At 42.0% G+C, this 18,183-nt stretch overlaps 1 protein-coding gene across 4 annotated transcripts in view; it reads left to right on the forward strand.

Annotated features, from left to right (window-relative positions):
• LOC308627621 (E3 SUMO-protein ligase RanBP2) overlaps positions 1–18,183 on the forward strand; it is a 50,310-nt gene that overhangs the window by 23,168 nt on the left and 8,959 nt on the right. For 3 of the 4 annotated variants that reach the window (XM_081253927.1, XM_081253929.1, XM_081253928.1), the window contains 10 exons: positions 187–348; positions 617–754; positions 833–979; positions 2,056–2,235; positions 2,323–2,406; positions 5,067–5,202; positions 8,497–8,591; positions 9,462–14,250; positions 17,156–17,326; positions 17,944–18,036. In XM_081253927.1, the coding sequence (XP_081110053.1) occupies positions 187–348; positions 617–754; positions 833–979; positions 2,056–2,235; positions 2,323–2,406; positions 5,067–5,202; positions 8,497–8,591; positions 9,462–14,250; positions 17,156–17,326; positions 17,944–18,036 (5,995 nt within the window). Of the gene's footprint in view, positions 1–186; positions 349–616; positions 755–832; positions 980–2,055; positions 2,236–2,322; positions 2,407–5,066; positions 5,203–8,496; positions 8,592–9,461; positions 14,251–14,933; positions 15,012–17,155; positions 17,327–17,943; positions 18,037–18,183 lie in introns of all 4 variants that reach the window. The other variant, XM_081253930.1, reaches the window with a different exon arrangement.

An 18,183-nucleotide genomic window follows, 5' to 3' on the forward strand; every position in this document is an offset into this window, starting at 1 on the left:
AAATTGGTTCTAGAATGATCACTGGTATTAAAGTGGTTAGTTATTCCAGTATTTGGAAAGGTGAGCATATGACTTTTGAGATTCTATTTTTCCTTGATTTGAAATTTTAACCAGTTGTTCAGACCATCTATAAATGAATTTTTGGATCTGATCGTTTGTGTCTCTTCTAACTTTGTATTTTTTTAGGGCAGTGGTCTTAATTCTTTTTATGATCAACGAGAATACATAGGCAGAAGTGTTCATTACTGGAAGAAGGTTTTGCCATTGTTGAAGATACTTAAAAAGAAGAGCAGTATCCCTGAACCTATTGACCCTCTGTTTAAACATTTTCATAGTGCAGACATTCAGGTAATGGAGGATCCCTTTGTGAACTAACTGGAAATACGGATTTCCAGTTTATAAACAAAGAAATGGAAGAATAAACTGCTTAAATTTGTTGCTTGGCTATTTCATGGAGGTCTTGTTTTCTAAGTCCACTAGCTGTCACAAATACAGTATGGCAGAAAAGAGCACTGAGATGCTAATCTCATTAGATCGTATAAAATCTTTGGGAAATCATTTGGGTTTGATATTCTGGGTAGAGACAATCTGACTAAAAGTTATCCAATATGTTTAGGCATCTGAAATGGGTGAATATGAAGAGGAAGCACACATAACATGTGCTATATTGGATGCAGTTAATGGAAATATAGACGATGCTGTGGCTGCTTTTGAATCTATTAATAATGTCGTTTCTTACTGGAATCTTGCACTGGTAAGTAGTGTGGTACTTGAATTAAAAGGTGTTTGTTTTAAAACATAATTGTTTCATAAAAGCACTCTGTGTATATAGATTTTTCACAGAAAAGCAGAAGACATTGAAAATGATGCGCTTTCTTCTGAAGAACAAGAAGAATGCAAAAATTACCTGAGAAAGACCAGAGACTACCTGATAAAGATTTTAGATGACAGTGATTCAGATCTGTCAGTGGTTAAGAAAGTAAGTTGCAGGTTGTTTGTACTTTCTTATTATTTTGATAAGTACTTTTGCCTTGGTATTATATTTTGGTAATTTCAAAAATGCTTAGTAGTGCCTTATTAATGCGCAAAAGGGAGGGTGTTTAAATATTTAATTAGCATTGCTTTGCCTTAGGTTTGGGGGGGGTGGGGTGTGTGTTTTTTTTAAACTTGGGCATTTAAGTTTATACTCTTCCAAAAAATGCTTGTTAGGGAATTAGAAAAGTTTTCCAAGGCACGCATTTATTTTTGTTATCGTGGCAATGAAATCAACAAATACTGCCACCTAAGGACTAGTTCTGCATGGACTTCGCAGTTAAACATGTCACTTAAAGGTGATTGCTGACTACTTGAGAGGGTTTCTCTCATCATGACCATCTGATGTGACTACCTTTTCCCAGCTGTCAGCAGTTTGAGGCTGTTGTGATGGTATTAACCTTAACTACATTCAACCTTCCACCTGTTTTGTTGATTAGTTTGTGTTGCTGCTCTTGGATTAGGATTTATGTTTGGTGCATTCCAACATCTGTGTTTCTCCTCATATTCAAAATCAGTTAGGGCTTCCCTGGTGTCGCAGTGGTTGAGAGTCCGCCTGCCGATGCAGGGGACACGGGTTCGTGCCCTGGTCCGGGAGGAGCCCACATGCCGCGGAGCAGCTGGGCCCGTGAGCCATGGCCGCTGAGCCTGCGCGTCCGGAGCCTGTGCTCTGCAACGGGAGAGGCCACAGCAGTGAGAGGCCTGCGTAGCGCAAAAAAAAAAAAAAAAAAAGTTTGTAAACGTCAGTAACTTATTTTGTTCACATGGAAAAGCTTCCCCAGTTAACATTGCTCTGTCATTACTGTGGCTAACGAGGGATAGAAACAGCATGGACTTGAGGGTTGGAAGCCTTTGATTACACAGCAGTTTCATGTTTGTTGTTACATAAAGTATAATGTGCGTGTTATATAAAAGTGAAAAATGTAAATTAGTAAGAAAAGACATCTGTGTTTATTTTAGAGAGAGTTCTTACTTTGGTAATTTTGCAGGCTAAAGCCATTGATTCATGCCTTTTGTTTTTAGTTGCCCGTGCCCCTGGAATCTGTAAAAGAGATGCTTAATTTAGTCATGCAGGAGCTCGATGACTTCAGTGAAGGAGGGCCTCTTTATAGAAATGGTTCTTTGCGAAACGCAGATTCAGAAATAAAACATTCTGCACCGTCTCCCAGTAAATACTCTCTCTCACCAAATAAAAGTTACAAGGTAAGTGGGGAAGAAATGAGTCACTCCACTATGGAATATGTTTCTGTTCTAAATGTTTTAAGTGCTACTTTGTTGTTGTTTTTTCAGTATTCTCCCAAAACACCACCTCCATGGGCAGAAGATCAAAATTCTTTATTGAAAATGATCTGCCAACAAGTAGAGGCCATTAAGGTAAATCACTTGATTTCTCTAAACTGTGCCTCTCTTATTCCTAGATTCCTTCCTTGTCCACTTTCTCACTTATTTCTAAAACTGTTCAGAATGTTCCTTTGCCATGTGACTGTAAAATCATACTGTGTTTTACGTGCTTTCATCTAGACACTTAGCATATTTTTGAAACTACTTAAGTGTCTGCGTCCTCCACTAGATATGAATCTTTCAAAGGTAGAGACTCCTATATCCAAAACATAGCCTTGTTTCTGGCATAAAGGAGGTTCCCAGGTGATTGAATTGAACTAGTGAAATACGCTCTTCATACCTTGGTCTATGAGTTTGTCTCAGACTGACTGTGGTTGTGTATGTTAAGTTTATATCTAGGACGTCACAAGTGGTCTAAACTTCAAAAGGTCTCTTTATCTTTTTAATATTTCATATGAATTTGACTTAGTTATGTAAAGAAATAGTTATGTGAACATGATTTTATTTTAACTTTATGGAAGTGACCTTAACTATAACACTCAGAGGAGCTTTACTTTGAAATTGGAAATACAGGTAAGTTGTTTCACGCTCATTGACAAGAACTAAATCATTCATACTTCTACAATTACACCAAGGAAGTATTGGTATGTGTATGACTATTGCACTGCTGTCAGCAATTTGTGAGACTTAATACTATTTGTATTTTTTGCACTTGTGAATTTGCACAGTTTTTTTCATTTTTAAACTTATTTTTGGCTGTGTTGGGTCTTTGTTGCTGCGCGCGGGCTTTCTCTAGTTGTGGCGAGCAGGGGCCACTCTTCGTTGCAGTGCGCAGGCTTCTCGTTGCAGTGGCTTTTTTTGTTGCAGAGCACGGGCTCTAGACGCACGGGCTTCAGTAGTGGCAGCACTCGGTGTCAGTAGTTGCAGCACGCAGGCCCCGGAGCGCGCGGGCTTCAGTAGTTGTGGCTCACGGGCTCAGTAGTTGCAGCGCGCGAGCTCTAGGGCACATGGGCTTCAATAATTGTGGCTCAAGGGCTCTAGAGCGCAGGCTCAGTAGTTGTGGCACACGGGCCTAGCTGCTCCACGGCATGTGGTATCTCCCTGGACCAGGGATCGAACCCATGTCCCCCGCATCGGCAGGCGGATTCTTAATCACTGTGCTGCTAGGCAAGTCCCTGCACAAAGATTTTGTATGTTAATTTTCTATAATCGTGGCCCGTTATGATATTACATACTTACCATGTAGGTTTCTGGTACCCGACATTGTATTCTTGGAAGCACTAGTAGTGGAGGACTAGTCCGAGTGCCTAGAAAGCTGAGTTCTAGTCCTAACTGCCATTGATGAATGATCTCGGGTCAGGGAGTTCCTTATCTTTCTGTCTGTTTGGCTTCTCATCTGTAAAGTTGAGTGAGAATTGTTGAAAACGGTTTTCATCATATGTTCTAGTTGTTTGAATTTTTTAAATTACGTGTATAGCTTTAATTACATATTTAAATCTATGGTCCAGATACCAGTAGTGACCAGTAAAGTTTTCCAGTTGATTCCATCAGTTTCTTATTTTTGGATGTGAAGCATCTGGACTAGACACAGTAGATGGACGAATGGGAAAATTTTAGTTTGAAAATTCAAGATATTTTTCACCTCAAGAGTTACGGTTTTCAGGAAATTTCTTTTCCTAAAACACTTTTGTTTCTTTGGCCACACTGTGTGGCTTGTAGGATCTTGGTTGGTTCTCCGACCAGGGATTGAATCCCAGGGCCATGGCAGTGAAAGCGCTGAGTCTTAACCACTGGACTGCCAGGGAAAGTCCCTCTAAAACACTTCTAGAAGAAGAGAGCAGACATTCTGGATTTGTCTCTGACCTCATTTGTTAATTTTACTATTCCTGAAGAGTGCCTGCTTTGTAGGTTCTGGGGTTGGGGAGGGCGTTGTCATTTGGTTGTCTACAAAGTGATGGATCTGATTGCTGACCACTAGCTGTCATTGGGGAAGGCATTATGTCTGCCGGTTTGGAACTTTGCAAGAATTGAGAGATAAGAGCGTAAGTAAATTGTCTGGAATGTGTCATTGTATACAATGTATATACATAATATATACGGTATACTATAGGTAACATATTCGGAGCAAATGTTAGCAGTTTTCCCTTTCCCAGTAGAGCATTTGAGCTTTATCTTGGGAGGTTGGCAGTGTTTGGCACCGTGTATGCGGCTGAGCGGGAAGCTAGTCTGGGGGGGAATGTGGGGTGTAGAGCAGTCCAGGTGGACTGAAGAGCAGAGCAGGTGCAGTGGGGCGCTGGAAGGGCGTGTGGGGCGACGCTACTGAGCACTGGCAGTGTCAGAGAAAGAAGTTCATTTCGTAGGGACTTGTGTTTTTGAGCAGGTAAGTGTCTTGGCTAGAGCTGAACTTTAGTAAGATTAATTTAAGCCAGTGCAGAATGGAAAGGGAGATGAGGCCGTTGTTTAGGTTAGAGCTGACTCTAGAATGAATGAATTAGGTAATGGTACTAAGGAGTGAAAGAATGGGAGCAAATTACAAGCTTTGACAAATTAAGGATCATGTTTTAAATCAGCACCTGGTACTCAGATCCTACTGGAGTATAGAATCTCTTAAAAGGCATCATCAAGTATTAAGTTTGCTTTAGCACTGTATCTGCTGTGATATGATTGCTTAAAATTATTTCCTCTTCCAACAGAAAGAAATGCAGGAGTTGAAACTAAATAGCGGTAACTCAGGGTCCCCTCATCGTTGGCCTACAGAGAATTATGGACCAGATTCAGTGCCTGATGGATATCAGGGGTCACAGAATTTTCATGGGGCCCCACTAACAGGTGAGTTGGCAACTGGATACTCCCAGGTATTAGTGAAGTCTGTACTTTCTCCTCCTCTGAACAGGTAACTTGTGAAATCACCTTGTCTGTATACATTTATCTATATACATGTCTGTCTGTGTCTGCCTATATGTTACTTAAGCTGTATTTGGTATTACCAAGATTTCTATAACTCTAAGCAGAAACAAAACAAGCTTTATCTGATCCTGTTTATATAAAGGCTAAAGGCTTAAAGAACCTTTTAATGCACATCTCAGAGGAGCTGAGGCTGAGTTGGAACTATGCCTTATGATTGAAAAAACGTTAACTGACAGACAGCGTTATTCATTAAGAGATGCCTAATTAAGAACTTAAACGTCTTGGGAATTATTTTGATGACATACTGAGAGAGGTATGACAGTCATGGGAAACCTTTTATTTTGAAATACTATGGTCATATATAGAGGGAAAGAGTGTGGAGCTAGAGCATACTGGATTTTTAGGTTGTGCTCTCTTAACTTACCTCTCTGAGCCAGTTTGTATGAAACCTGGAACTAATACTTTGCATCACGTGATTATTGTGAGCATTTGTGTGTGGGTGGTGTGCATTAGGCATTTACTTAGAATATGCATTAAACACCTAATGAACCAAAGGGTACGGACTGTGTCTCCTGTGGTTGTCTGTGTGCCAAGGTGCTTGTGTGTGTAATTTTATTTAATGACGGTGACCCAGAGTGGTGGGTACCATTATGAATCCACATTTTTTAGATGAGGAAATGGGTTTGGAAGGGTTAGGTAACTTACCCATTATTGTACAGATAGTTATTGGTAGAGCTGGGGTTCAAACTCCAGTGTTATAACTTTAAAGCCACTTGTCTCCAGGCAGCCAGAGTGATGGGGAAAATAGGTTTCTTTCACGAGACAGATTCCTGAAATGTTGGTAATTAGATTAATTGGTTTTGATTCAGAATGGTGTGGCCTAGTTTCATACCTTTGTGTGATGGTCCATAGGGCCGTACTTAAGGGAGACTCACGGTCCTCTCGTAACAGTGTCCTCCAAGTGCACGCAAAGTAATAGATAAATCTTTGTGAAGTCAAACTCACTAAATGTCATATGTAAGTCATAGATAAATATATGAGAAGTCAGGGTTTAAACATTGTTTACCTAAACCCTGTGCACCGCGTAGAGCCTTGACCGCAGAAGATAGGCAAGCTGGCTGGCTTTCTCCTGGGCTCTCCAAGTGCTGTGTGGAGTCATCATTTGGCACCTGTGGGTCACAAGTTCTGTTTTCTTCTTCTTTGTACAGGCATAACAGGTCTTCTGGTTGTTAGACACACATATAAGCATAACATTCACATTGTCTCGTTTTATTCTTGCGGTTACTCTGTGAAATGGGTAGAAGCAGCACATCCTCATTTTACAAGTGAGAAAAATGGAGACCCCAAGTGGCTACTTGACAAAGTCGCAGGCAACTTTGTGGCCATGAGAGGAGAGCTCAGGTCTCCTGATTGCCATTCCTGTGTTGACAGACTGTTTTTCTTAATGAAAGTGCAGATGTGCCAAGATGGTTGTTGTCTTTTTAAAAGAAGATGATTAAAAAACAATTAATAAGCTTATAATAAAGAAATATTCAGAAGTACTGACCAGTGTAAAGAAAACTAAACACTAACCATATCACACAGAGTTCTGCTAACATTTTGGAGCATTTCCTTCTGGTCCTCTCTCTTTGTGTATTAGAGAACTTTATCACGTTGTATGGAGACGAGTAGCCTGTTTTTAAATATTTAAGTTCTGAGCAGTTTTTCTACTCAACGTTTTTCTGACAGTACTGTTAATGAATACAAGGTATCCATCATGTGGAAGCTCTGCAGATTTTATTCCCTTATTTTTAAATTTCCAGTTGTTGCTATTGTAAATAATGCCGTGAACACAGTCGTAGGATTTTAGGGTTTTGTAAAATTTCTTGTGTTGGGAAATTGCTTTCCTGAGAAGCTGTGCCAGTTTTACACTCTTGCCACCAGTATCTGGTAGTGCCTGTCTCTTTGCACTCTTGCCAAGTGTTTGCTATTACCAGTTTATAAAAACCTTGCCTATTTTTAAAAACAAAACTAATATCAGCTTTTAAGTTTTTGTTTTTTTAGTACTAGGCATGCTCAACACTTTATAATCCTTTATATTTCATGAGTTATCTGTTCATGGGGTACCTTTTTTCTATAGGATGTTTTTAGTACTTTTTTTCACTATCCCTGATAAAGTCACCAGTTAAGTTTCAGACTTTATGATTCTTGGCTTATATCCATCATCTTGTTCTGTGTTCTTTGCCTGTTTTCTCCCCAGAATGTGTCATGGTAGCTGTCATCAGGCAGCCCGTTAGTTTTCCATGCTCAGGCTTGGGCCTCTGCAGTGGCTCTGTTTCTCTGGTAACTGCAGAGAGGACAGACAGCCTGGCTCGCCTTTACTGGGTCTTTTTCAGGGCTTTCCACAATCAGCTGCCCAGCACCTCTTGGGTCACAATTTCTGCTTCCTCTTCCGTGTAAAGGTATAAATGATCTTTAAGTTGTTTTGTTTTCTGTTAAAACTTTCTTAAAACAGATCAAGCAAATGATTGTTGGTTGTTTTTACCATCAACATGAGTGTCTTCTAGTTGCTGGTTTCCTGATAACACACACACAAAACAGATGGAGCAGATAGTTTGGACACCAGCATGAGTGTCAGTCATGCTGTGCCCTTTTTATCAAGCCAGGGAACACATTTTGTGTTATTTGTGAGATCCTTTGCATGAATTTGTTAGGTGATTTTTGACCTGAACGTTCTCAGCTTGAGTTTAAAAAAATGCAGCCCTGTCATTCTGCAGATTTTCACGGCTCACTTCAAAAATGTGGCCCTGAGGCCCTCACGTGTGTTTTGGTCCCTTAAGTCCTTCCTGTGGCTAGCGCATCCCCCATGTTTCTGATGCGGCACGACTGAGCCTTCCCGTCGCGCCCCTCTTTCTCACGGCGCGGCCCCGCCTCTCGTCCTGGCTCCTTGTGGTGCCTGTGTGGGGACTGTTCTTGCGGACACCCTGCTGCTGCTCTCACTCCTCCTGTGTCACACCTCGCGGTTACTCCTAGTTTGTCATTTGATAATCTTTATGATGATGTATTTTGATGTATAGAAATTAAAAAAAAATCTGTGTAGTTAAATCTCTCTCTGATTTCTACTGCTTTTGTATTTATAGTCTTTATAGTTCTTGCCTAGATAGTCCTAACTGCAGCATAGACTTTTTTTAACAGTGTTTTCTTTCTTTTTTTTACTTTTCTTTTTTTTTTTTTTAGTTGCAACTACTGGCCATTCAATGTATTATAGTCAGTCACCAGCATATAATTCCCAGTATCTACTCAGACCAGCAGCTAATGTTACTCCCACAAAGGTAACAAAGGAATAATTTGTACATTTATAAGTATCTCCTTTTTAATTGTCCAGGCTTCCTACAGAGAAATTCAAGAAGTAGTTCAGCATTAAAACTTAAATGTCCCACCAGATAACAGATATTTTAAATTTCTCTCAGATATAGAAATATGTTTCTCAGTTAATTTCTATGTTACAATAAGTGTGAACATCTAGAATATTTTTAAATTGGGGTGGTGGTGGGTCCTTCGTCATTCGGTCGTGACAGAAGCAGGACTGTGATGTCCTCACTGGAGCGCTGTGTGTAACTTGCAGGCCTGGGGTGCTGTGACCAAGTGTCCACGGAGACCGGCATCCAGCAGCGCCGGGCAAAGACACCGGGCTTGGGTGCCTCTAGGCCCTGGCTCTTCAGTTCTTCACTTCTCTATGCATTAGTTGCCTCATATGTAAAATGAGGATAATAATGCCTTAATTCATAGGGTGTTCGAGGATATTAAGATGAGGTAATACATGTACAGTGCTTAGAACTGTGCCCAGTTGGCATGTTAACAAATGTTAGTCCTCATTGTCATCATCATCGTTGTTAACATCATTGGACACCTTGTTGAGGAGTGAGGAAGGTATTTATTCTATGGATCTATTGTAGGAGAATTAGGTTTTTAAGGTGCTGTCATTAGTTAAAGCAATTTTCATTATATGCCAAGAAGGACTAGAGTTGTAAGTATCTTTGTAGTAATGTAGAAGTGTCTTCTCTTAAGGATGCACTATATGCCCTAGTGATGTATTTACCCTGTACTCATGCTTGAGGTTTATGAGGATTGGGTTGTATCTAGTTAAGCTATAGTTTTATAGACAACCTACAAAAATGTGCGCTTTATTTTTTTTTTCCTAGGGACCAGTTTATGGCATGAATAGGCTTCCACCTCAGCAGTATATCTACGCCTACTCACAGCAGATGCACACACCACCAGTGCAGAGTTCGTCTGCTTGTATGTTCTCTCAAGAGATGTATGGTCCCCCATTGCGTTTTGAGTCTCCTGCTACAGGAATTCTATCACCTAGGGGTGATGATTACTTTAATTACAGTGTTCAACAGACAAGCACAAATCCACCTTTACCAGAACCAGGTTATTTTACAAAACCTCCAGTTGCAGCTCATGCTTCAAGATCTGCAGAATCAAAGGTTATGGAATTTGGAAAAACCAATTTTGTCCAGCCCGTGCCAGGTGAAGGCATGGGGCCATCTTTGGCAGCACCTGTGCGTGCATCACAGCCAACTCCTTTTAAATTTAATTCAAATTTCAAATCAAACGATGGCGACTTCACGTTTTCCTCACCGCAGGTTGTGGCACAGCCCCCTTCTACGACTTACACTAATAGTGAAAGCCTTTTAGGTCTCCTGACTTCAGACAAACCTTTGCAAGGAGATAGCTACAGTGGACCAAAAGCTGCTCAGACCATTGGACCTCGAAATACATTCAATATTGGAAGCAAAAGTGTGCCTGGAATTTCATTTACTGAAAACATGGGCCCAAATCAGCAAAAGAATTCTGGTTTTCGACGCAGTGATGATATGTTTACTTTCCACGGTCCAGGGAAATCAGTGTTTGGAACACCAGCCGCAGAGCCGGCCAACAAGAGTCATGACACTGATGGGGGTAGTGTGCACGGGGACGAGGACGACGACGGCCCTCACTTTGAGCCGGTGGTGCCTCTTCCCGATAAGATTGAAGTGAGAACTGGTGAGGAGGACGAGGAAGAGTTCTTCTGCAATCGTGCCAAGTTGTATCGTTTTGATGCGGGTTCAAGAGAATGGAAGGAGCGTGGAATTGGCAACGTAAAGATACTAAGGCACAAAACCTCCGGTAAAATCCGCTTACTGATGAGACGCGAGCAAGTGTTGAAAATCTGTGCGAATCACTACATCAGCCCAGACATGGCCCTGGCGCCCAACGCCGGCTCGGACAGGTCCTTTGTGTGGTACGCTCTGGACTATGCAGACGAGTCGCCTAAACCAGAACAGCTTGCTATTAGATTCAAGACACCCGAGGAGGCAGCACTTTTTAAGTGCAAGTTTGAAGAGGCCCAGAGCATGTTAAAAGCCTCAGGAGCAAACAGAGCCACAACCTCCAGTCAGTCTACGAGAACTGTAAAAGAACCCACGGGTCATGACAATAAGGATATTGGCAAATCTGTCGGAAACATGAAATTCGAATTTCAGCTTGCAAAGAAAGAAGGGTCTTGGTGGCATTGTAACAGCTGCTCATTAAAGAATGCCGCAACTTCTGAGAAATGTGTATCCTGCCAAAATCTAAACCCAAGCACTAAAGAGCTCCTTGGCTCACCATTAGTTGAAACTGTTTCCACTCCTAAACCTGGCTCAGAAAATACTCCAGATAGATTTGCATTGATGACTCCAAAGAAGGAAGGTCACTGGGATTGTAGTATTTGTTTAGTAAGAAATGAACCCACTGTATCTAGATGCATTGCATGTCAGAATACAAAGTCTGCTAACAAAAGTGGATCTTCATTTGTTCAGCAGCCTTCCTTTAAATTTGGCCAGGGAGATCTTCCTAAGTCTGCCAGCAGTGATTTCAGATCTGTTTTTTCAATAAAGGAAGGACAGTGGGATTGCAGCGTTTGCTTAGTACAAAATGAAGGAAGTTCTGCAAAATGTATGGCTTGTCAGAATCCAAGAAAACAGAGTTTTCCTGCTTCTCCTGTCCCAGCACCTCCCTCTTTTAAGTTTGGTGCTTCAGAGACAAGCAAGGCTCCAAAGAGTGGATTTGAGGGAGTTTTTGCCAAGAAGGAAGGACAGTGGGATTGCAGTTTGTGCTTAGTGCGAAACGAGGCAAGTGCGGCCGTGTGTGTGGCTTGTCAGAATCCACCCGCTTCTGCTGCTCCACCACCTGCGTCTTCAGAGACAAGCAAGGCTCCAAACAGTGGACTTGAAGGGATGTTCACCAAGAAGGAAGGACAGTGGGATTGCAGCGTTTGTTTGGTACGAAATGAAGGAGGTTCTACAAAATGTGTGGCTTGTCAGAATCCAAGAAAACAGAGTTTACCTGCTTCTGCTGTCCCAGCACCTGCCTCTTTCAAGTTTGGCGCTTCAGAGACAAGCAAGGCTCCAAAGAGTGGTCCAGAAGGGATATTCACCAAGAAGGAAGGACAGTGGGATTGCAGCGTTTGCTTTGTGCGAAATGAGAGTTCTTCCATAAAATGTGAGGCTTGTGATGTCTCTAAACCAGCCCATAAACCTGTTGCAGAAGAACCTTCAGCTTTCACTTTGGGCTCAACAACTAAGGCAAATGACTCTTCTGGAAGTCAGGTGGGAACAGGATTTAAAAGTAACTTTTCAGAAAAAGCCTTTAAGTTTGGCAATGCAGAACAAGGATTTAAATTTGGACGTGTGGATCAAGAAACTACACCTTCATTTACATTTCAGAGTTCTTCTAATCCAGACTCTAAGTCAACAAAAGAAGGATTTAGTTTTTCTGTCCCTGTGTCTGCTGATGGGTTTAAATTTGGCATTCAGGAGCTGGGAAGTCAGGGGAGGAAGAGTGAAAAGCCCTTTGGAAATGACGCTGGTTGTCAGGCTCAGGATGCTGGCGGTCAGAAAGACGCGAGTGCTGTGGTTCTTGGTCAGACTGGCAGCACTTTTACCTTTGCAGATCTTGCGAAATCAAATCCAGGAGAAGGGTTTCAGTTTGGCAAAAAAGACCCCAATTTCAAGGGCTTTTCGGGTGCTGGAGAGAAGTTATTCTCCTCACAAAGTAGTAAAATGGCTGATAAAGCCGACACTTGTGGTGACCTTGAGAAAGATGATGATGCCTATAAGACTGAGGACAGTGACGATATCCATTTTGAACCAGTCGTCCAGATGCCTGAGAAAATAGAGCTTGTCACAGGAGAAGAAGATGAGAAAGTTCTTTACTCACAGCGGGTCAAATTGTTTAGGTTTGATGCTGAGATAAGTCAGTGGAAAGAAAGGGGTTTGGGGAACTTAAAAATTCTGAAAAATGAAGTTAACGGCAAACTGAGAATGCTGATGCGGAGAGAGCAGGTGCTGAAGGTGTGTGCCAACCACTGGATCACCACCACCATGCACCTGAAGCCCCTCTCCGGGTCGGACAGGGCCTGGATGTGGTTGGCTAGTGATTTTTCTGATGGCGATGCCAAACTAGAGCAGCTGGCAGCAAAATTCAAAACACCCGAGCTGGCTGAAGAATTCAAACAGAAATTTGAGGAATGCCAGCGCCTTCTGTTAGATATTCCACTGCAGACTCCCCATAAGCTTGTGGATACTGGCAGAGCTGCCAAGCTAATCCAGAGGGCGGAAGAGATGAAGAGCGGACTAAAAGATTTCAAGACGTTTTTGACGAACGATCACACAAAAGTCACTGACGAAGAGAGTAGTAAGAGCTCAGGAGCAGGAGCTGCCAGTGCTGCGGCCGCGAGTGGCATGCCAAGTCCTGAGGCCACCGGGCCCACCCTCGAGTGGGACAGCTACGACCTAAGGGAAGACGCTCTGGACGACAGCGTGAGTAGCAGCTCAGTGCACGCCTCCCCGCTGGCCAGCAGCCCTGTGAGGAAAAATCTCTTCCGCTTCGGTGAGTCAACCACCGGGTTTAACTTCAGTTTTAAATCTGCTTTGAGCCCGTCTAAGTCTCCTGCCAAGTTGAATCAGAGTGGGGTCTCAGTGGGCACGGATGAAGACTCTGATGTCACTCAGGAGGAGGAGAGAGATGGACAGCACTTCGAACCTGTCGTCCCTTTGCCTGATCTAGTCGAGGTGTCCAGTGGTGAGGAAAATGAACAAGTTGTTTTTAGTCACAGAGCCAAACTCTATAGGTATGATAAAGATGCTGGGCAGTGGAAAGAAAGAGGCATTGGCGACATAAAGATTTTACAGAATTATGATAATAAGCAAGTTCGCATAGTGATGAGAAGGGACCAGGTATTAAAGCTTTGTGCCAACCACAGAATAACTCCAGACATGACTTTGCAAAATATGAAAGGGACAGAAAGAGTGTGGGTGTGGACCGCATGCGATTTTGCAGATGGAGAAAGAAAAGTAGAGCATTTAGCTGTCCGTTTTAAACTACAGGATGTTGCAGACTCGTTTAAGAAAATATTTGATGAAGCAAAGCTAGCCCAAGAAAAAGATTTTTTGATAACACCTCATGTTTCTCGTTCGACCACTCCCAGAGAGTCACCCTGCGGCAAAGTCGCGGTAGCTGTGCTAGAGGAAACCACCAGAGAACGGACGGATTCGGCGCAGGGTGATGACGTGGCAGGTGCAACCTCAGAAGTTGGCGGGGTGTCTGGCACACCTGAAACAACAACAAAAGCAGTGGTCTCACCTCCAAAGTTTGTATTTGGTTCTGAGTCTGTTAAAAGCATTTTTAGCAGTGAAAAGTCAAAACCATTTGCATTTGGCAACAGTTCAGCTACCGGGTCTTTGTTTGGATTTAGTTTTAATGCACCTTTGAAAAATAACAGTAGTGAGGCCAGTTCAGCAGCCCAGAGTGGATCTGAAAAAAGAGCGGAGCCTGGTGGTCACCAAGAGTCACAGAGCTCTGATCTCACACCGTCTTCTGACAGCAAAGTCAAAAACCCCTCTCCTGCTTTTCCAAAGGAGCAGTCCTCAACCAGTCACACGTTTAAAACACCAGAAAAGGGTAAGCACTTAGCCTTTAGATTAAGCAGAATTTGTCTCTTTCCTTCCTTCCTCCCTCCCTCCCTTACTTCCTTCCTTTTTCTTTCTTTTCTTTTTTTCTCTCTCGCCCTCCCTCCCTCTCTCCCTCTCTTCCTCCCTCATTTTTTTTTTTTTTTTAACGTTTATCTTGGTGTGGACTCTTTGTAGCAGGCTAATGTTTTAGTAAAAGTCAGCTCATAAACACAGTGCTCTGTGAACAGCCAAAAAATACTTGTGCGGATTTTTTTCCTCCCTAAAGCAGTTGACTGGTGAGTGTTCAAATGTTCAAACAGCAGCAGAGAGCTTGTGTGTAGGTTGTTTAGGAGATGTTGGTTCCTGGGAGTTGCATCTGTCCGAGCAGAGCACAAGGACTCAGCCCTGGGTCCAGCTTAGGGCCTGGAGCGTGAATCACGAGCATGTTCATTCTTCAGGTTATTATCCTCGTGTTCTTGTCACTCAGAGAGCATGGTACTGAGATGTTCACATTTTATGTAAGGCAGTCTTTCCACCCCTTGTTAAATGAGCAAAGAATGAAGCCCTCGGGATAAATGGGTACGTGAGACGGCCACATTGGTGTAAATGGATGGACTCTGGCTTTTATATTTTAAAATTATATTCATTTTGATTCTCCATATGTTCAAAAATGAAATACTCTTTATTTTCTAGGATTTAATTTTAGCCTTTTTAAATCTAATCCAATGGCATTTTGGAGCAGCACTCCTTCCTCCCAGCCTGAGAACAAAGGTACAGAGCTGGCACTGGCAGTGTGAGAGGACATCCGTTTTTCAGCAGCTGCTAGTCCTCAGCAGAGTAACTGGCTGTGTGCAGTTAAGGGCTTAACACTGCAGCATGCATGTGACAGAATGGTGGCGTGACCCCTTAATGCTGCTCTCGTGTACTTGGATGTCATGTTTTCTCACATGTTGTACAACGTCGTTTTGAGGTAGATCCGTGTGGTCTTTCCCTTTCTCTGTTTTGCACATCAGATGCTGTTTTCAACTGTGATTAATGAAGACCTGTATGTTACCTAACCTTTATTGTCTGCCAGTGTCCAGACGTGATGGCAGCAGCATGTGTACCACAGGGAACCGAGTGTTTCTTTTAGCGCTTTCTTTTTGGACATGGAAGATGCTGTGTCTGAAAGTAGGCCCCATGTATAAGAGCCACCATTATATCCTGGTGTGTTCCCGGTGTAGTACAGACCACTTGTGGGAGAAAGCGTTGGTGCTGCAGTGGAGTACTTGGCAGCTGGCTCTGTTAGAGACGGTCAAGGAGCAGGTTGTGGAGGTGAAAACTCACTGTTAGGGTTTAATAATATATCTTGAGCAACACAGCTGTGTTACAAGTTGTCAAACAACTACAGTGATCACATGACAACCTGTGAGTTCTGGGACCCTCAGTTTTAAAGTACACCAGTCGTACTACTTGCTACAGCAGCTCTTAGCCTTTATTCTTAAGGATGCATTCCTTGAAAAATTATATGAATAGTGTGGACTTTTTTCTGTAAAGGGTACATACTTGTACACAGACTCTGAAGAGTCCCTGATCTGAGAGCAAATTTACCAAAATACTGCTGCACGACAAAGAGTCCTGTTCTGTTTCAAGTCTGAGAATGTCATGGTTTCAAAGGACCATAGAGATGAAGACTTGAGGCTGTCTGATAAACAAGAATCTCTATCTCACAGTGTCTTTTTGTGGTCCTTGGCTAGGAATTAATGCTACGTTTTTGTAACAAAGGAGGATGAAAAAGGCAAGTTCAGTATTGCAAAAGGGCTGTTCTGTGGATCAGCATCATCCAGTAGAAATAAAATACGACCTGTGTGTAATTAAAAAGCTTCTAGTAGTCACATTTAAAACTAAAAAGAGAAACATGAAATTAATTTTATTAATCTATTCAGCTTAACGCATTATGTCCAAAATACCATTTTAACTTCTAATCAGTATAAAAAATTAATAATGAGATATTTTCCCCCTTGTTTTTGGTGGGTATTTTTTGTTTGTTTTTTGTTTTTACCAATCTTCAAAACCCAGTGTGTATTTTTACACTTGCAGCACATCTCAGTTTGGACTGGTTGCACTGCAGGTGCTTCATAGCCAAGTGTGGTCAGGCGGCCATATTGGACAGTGCCAGTTGGTACAGAGCATGCTTCATGGTTTGCTTACTCTTATCAGTTCCTTTAGCCAGAAGTCCTTCTTTATAGACCAGAGCACATTGTACGAAGAGTTCCTTTTCTCTCCATCTTTTGCCTTTTTGTTGTTTTGGTTTTTCAGCTAATAGAAATTGTCTTAGGTTCCTACAGGATTATTTACCCAGAGGATAACGGGTTTAATTTAATTTTATCTATTATCATGCTTGGAAATATAGAAAATTGGATATAATTCTAATCACCCGCCATCCTTGGCAATTGTTAACTTTCCTTGTAGGATCTCATCGAGGTTGGCTTTGCTTTAGTTTTGTATTTATACTAATCTTTGCTTATGACTTCTTTAATGTTTCCGCTATCGCAAATATATGGATATTTTGCTAAACCATTTAGTATTCCAAGTATGAGTGTGGTCGCACTTTTTAAATACCTTTTTAATTTATAGCCATTAATAGTAGTTTTTTCAATGATCAGTAAGTAGAAGCAGGATTTTTTTGGGGGGGGGGGTGCTTATTAAGTAGATTCTGTGTCCACTAAGGGTTTTTGATAGAACATTGCCTCAGGCTTCTAATTCTAATTCATGGTTATTATGAGCTGTGTCCAAATCAAAGTATGTGTGTTTTTATCAGCATGCTGTTTTAACCTAAAGATTAAGTTCCATGATTTTTATTTTCAGTTAGAATATTGACATTAATTAATTACTTAACACCTTGTCTTTATCAATTTTTTTGACTTGTCTTACAGTGGAAGAGAAGAAAAAGCCTGAAGATCTTCCCTCAGATGACGATGTTCTCATTGTGTATGAGCTAACCCCGACCCCTGAGCAAAAAGCTCTTGCAAGCAAACTTCAGCTTCCTCCCACTTTCTTCTGTTATAAGAGCAGGCCAGACTACGTCAGCGAAGAGGAGGAGGACGGTAAGTCTTCTGTTGCTTTAAAGCATTCTGCTCATGCTCCTCATAGTGAATGGGGTGATGAAATTGTTTTCAGCCTGCTTCCTAGAGCCCACCCCTGCTGCCCTGCAGGTCGATACTGATCCTAAATGTATGCGTGAACACTCAGTGCATGTCATAAGTGAAAGAGCTGCATTCATTTATTAGCATTCCCTGGGTGGCTGCCGTGAACAGGGCAGGCATTTTGAGGGGACTGAAAGCAATTCTGATTTCCCTGGGGTCTCAGAGGGGTGGGCGAACTGTGAGGCAGAGACAGGGTCTTACTGGGGAAAGCTCTGTGGGCCCTGTCCACGTTTTCAAGCAGAGGAGTTAATACGTGCTCAGAATAATTTCAGCAGGACAGTCGGGCAGTGGTGTGGAGGACTGAGTCGTGGGAACTGGAGATGGGAAGGGGAGCCAGAATGCCAGAGTAGCTCAGACAAGGCATTCGGGGTGTGGAATAGGCAAAGTTGGTTGCTATTTGGATGTGGGGAGTAAGGGAAAGTGTGAAGTTGGAGATAATTTTCCTAGATTCCTGGCTGGAAAATCTCCTGAAATTTACTGGAAGTTCTTTTATTTAATAAACCAAATTATACTTTAAGATGAAGATTTCGACACAGCTGTCAAGAAGCTTAATGGAAAACTATATTTGGATGACTCAGAAAAATGTAGACCATTAGAAGAAAATCTAACAGGTATGTAACAGGAAAATTACTAGTTACAATGTTTTTTAAAAATCTTCTGTTTAAAAGGAATCTCGCAATCTGGTCACCTCTGTAATTACCAGTTTTGCCTTTTGGTGACTTAAAATATTTAAAAATAATGTGAAGTGAAAAACACTG

This window comes from Mesoplodon bidens (genome assembly GCF_964165515.1).
Source record: "Mesoplodon bidens genome assembly, chromosome: 14".
In the NCBI taxonomy this organism is placed as follows: domain Eukaryota; kingdom Metazoa; phylum Chordata; class Mammalia; order Artiodactyla; family Ziphiidae; genus Mesoplodon; species Mesoplodon bidens.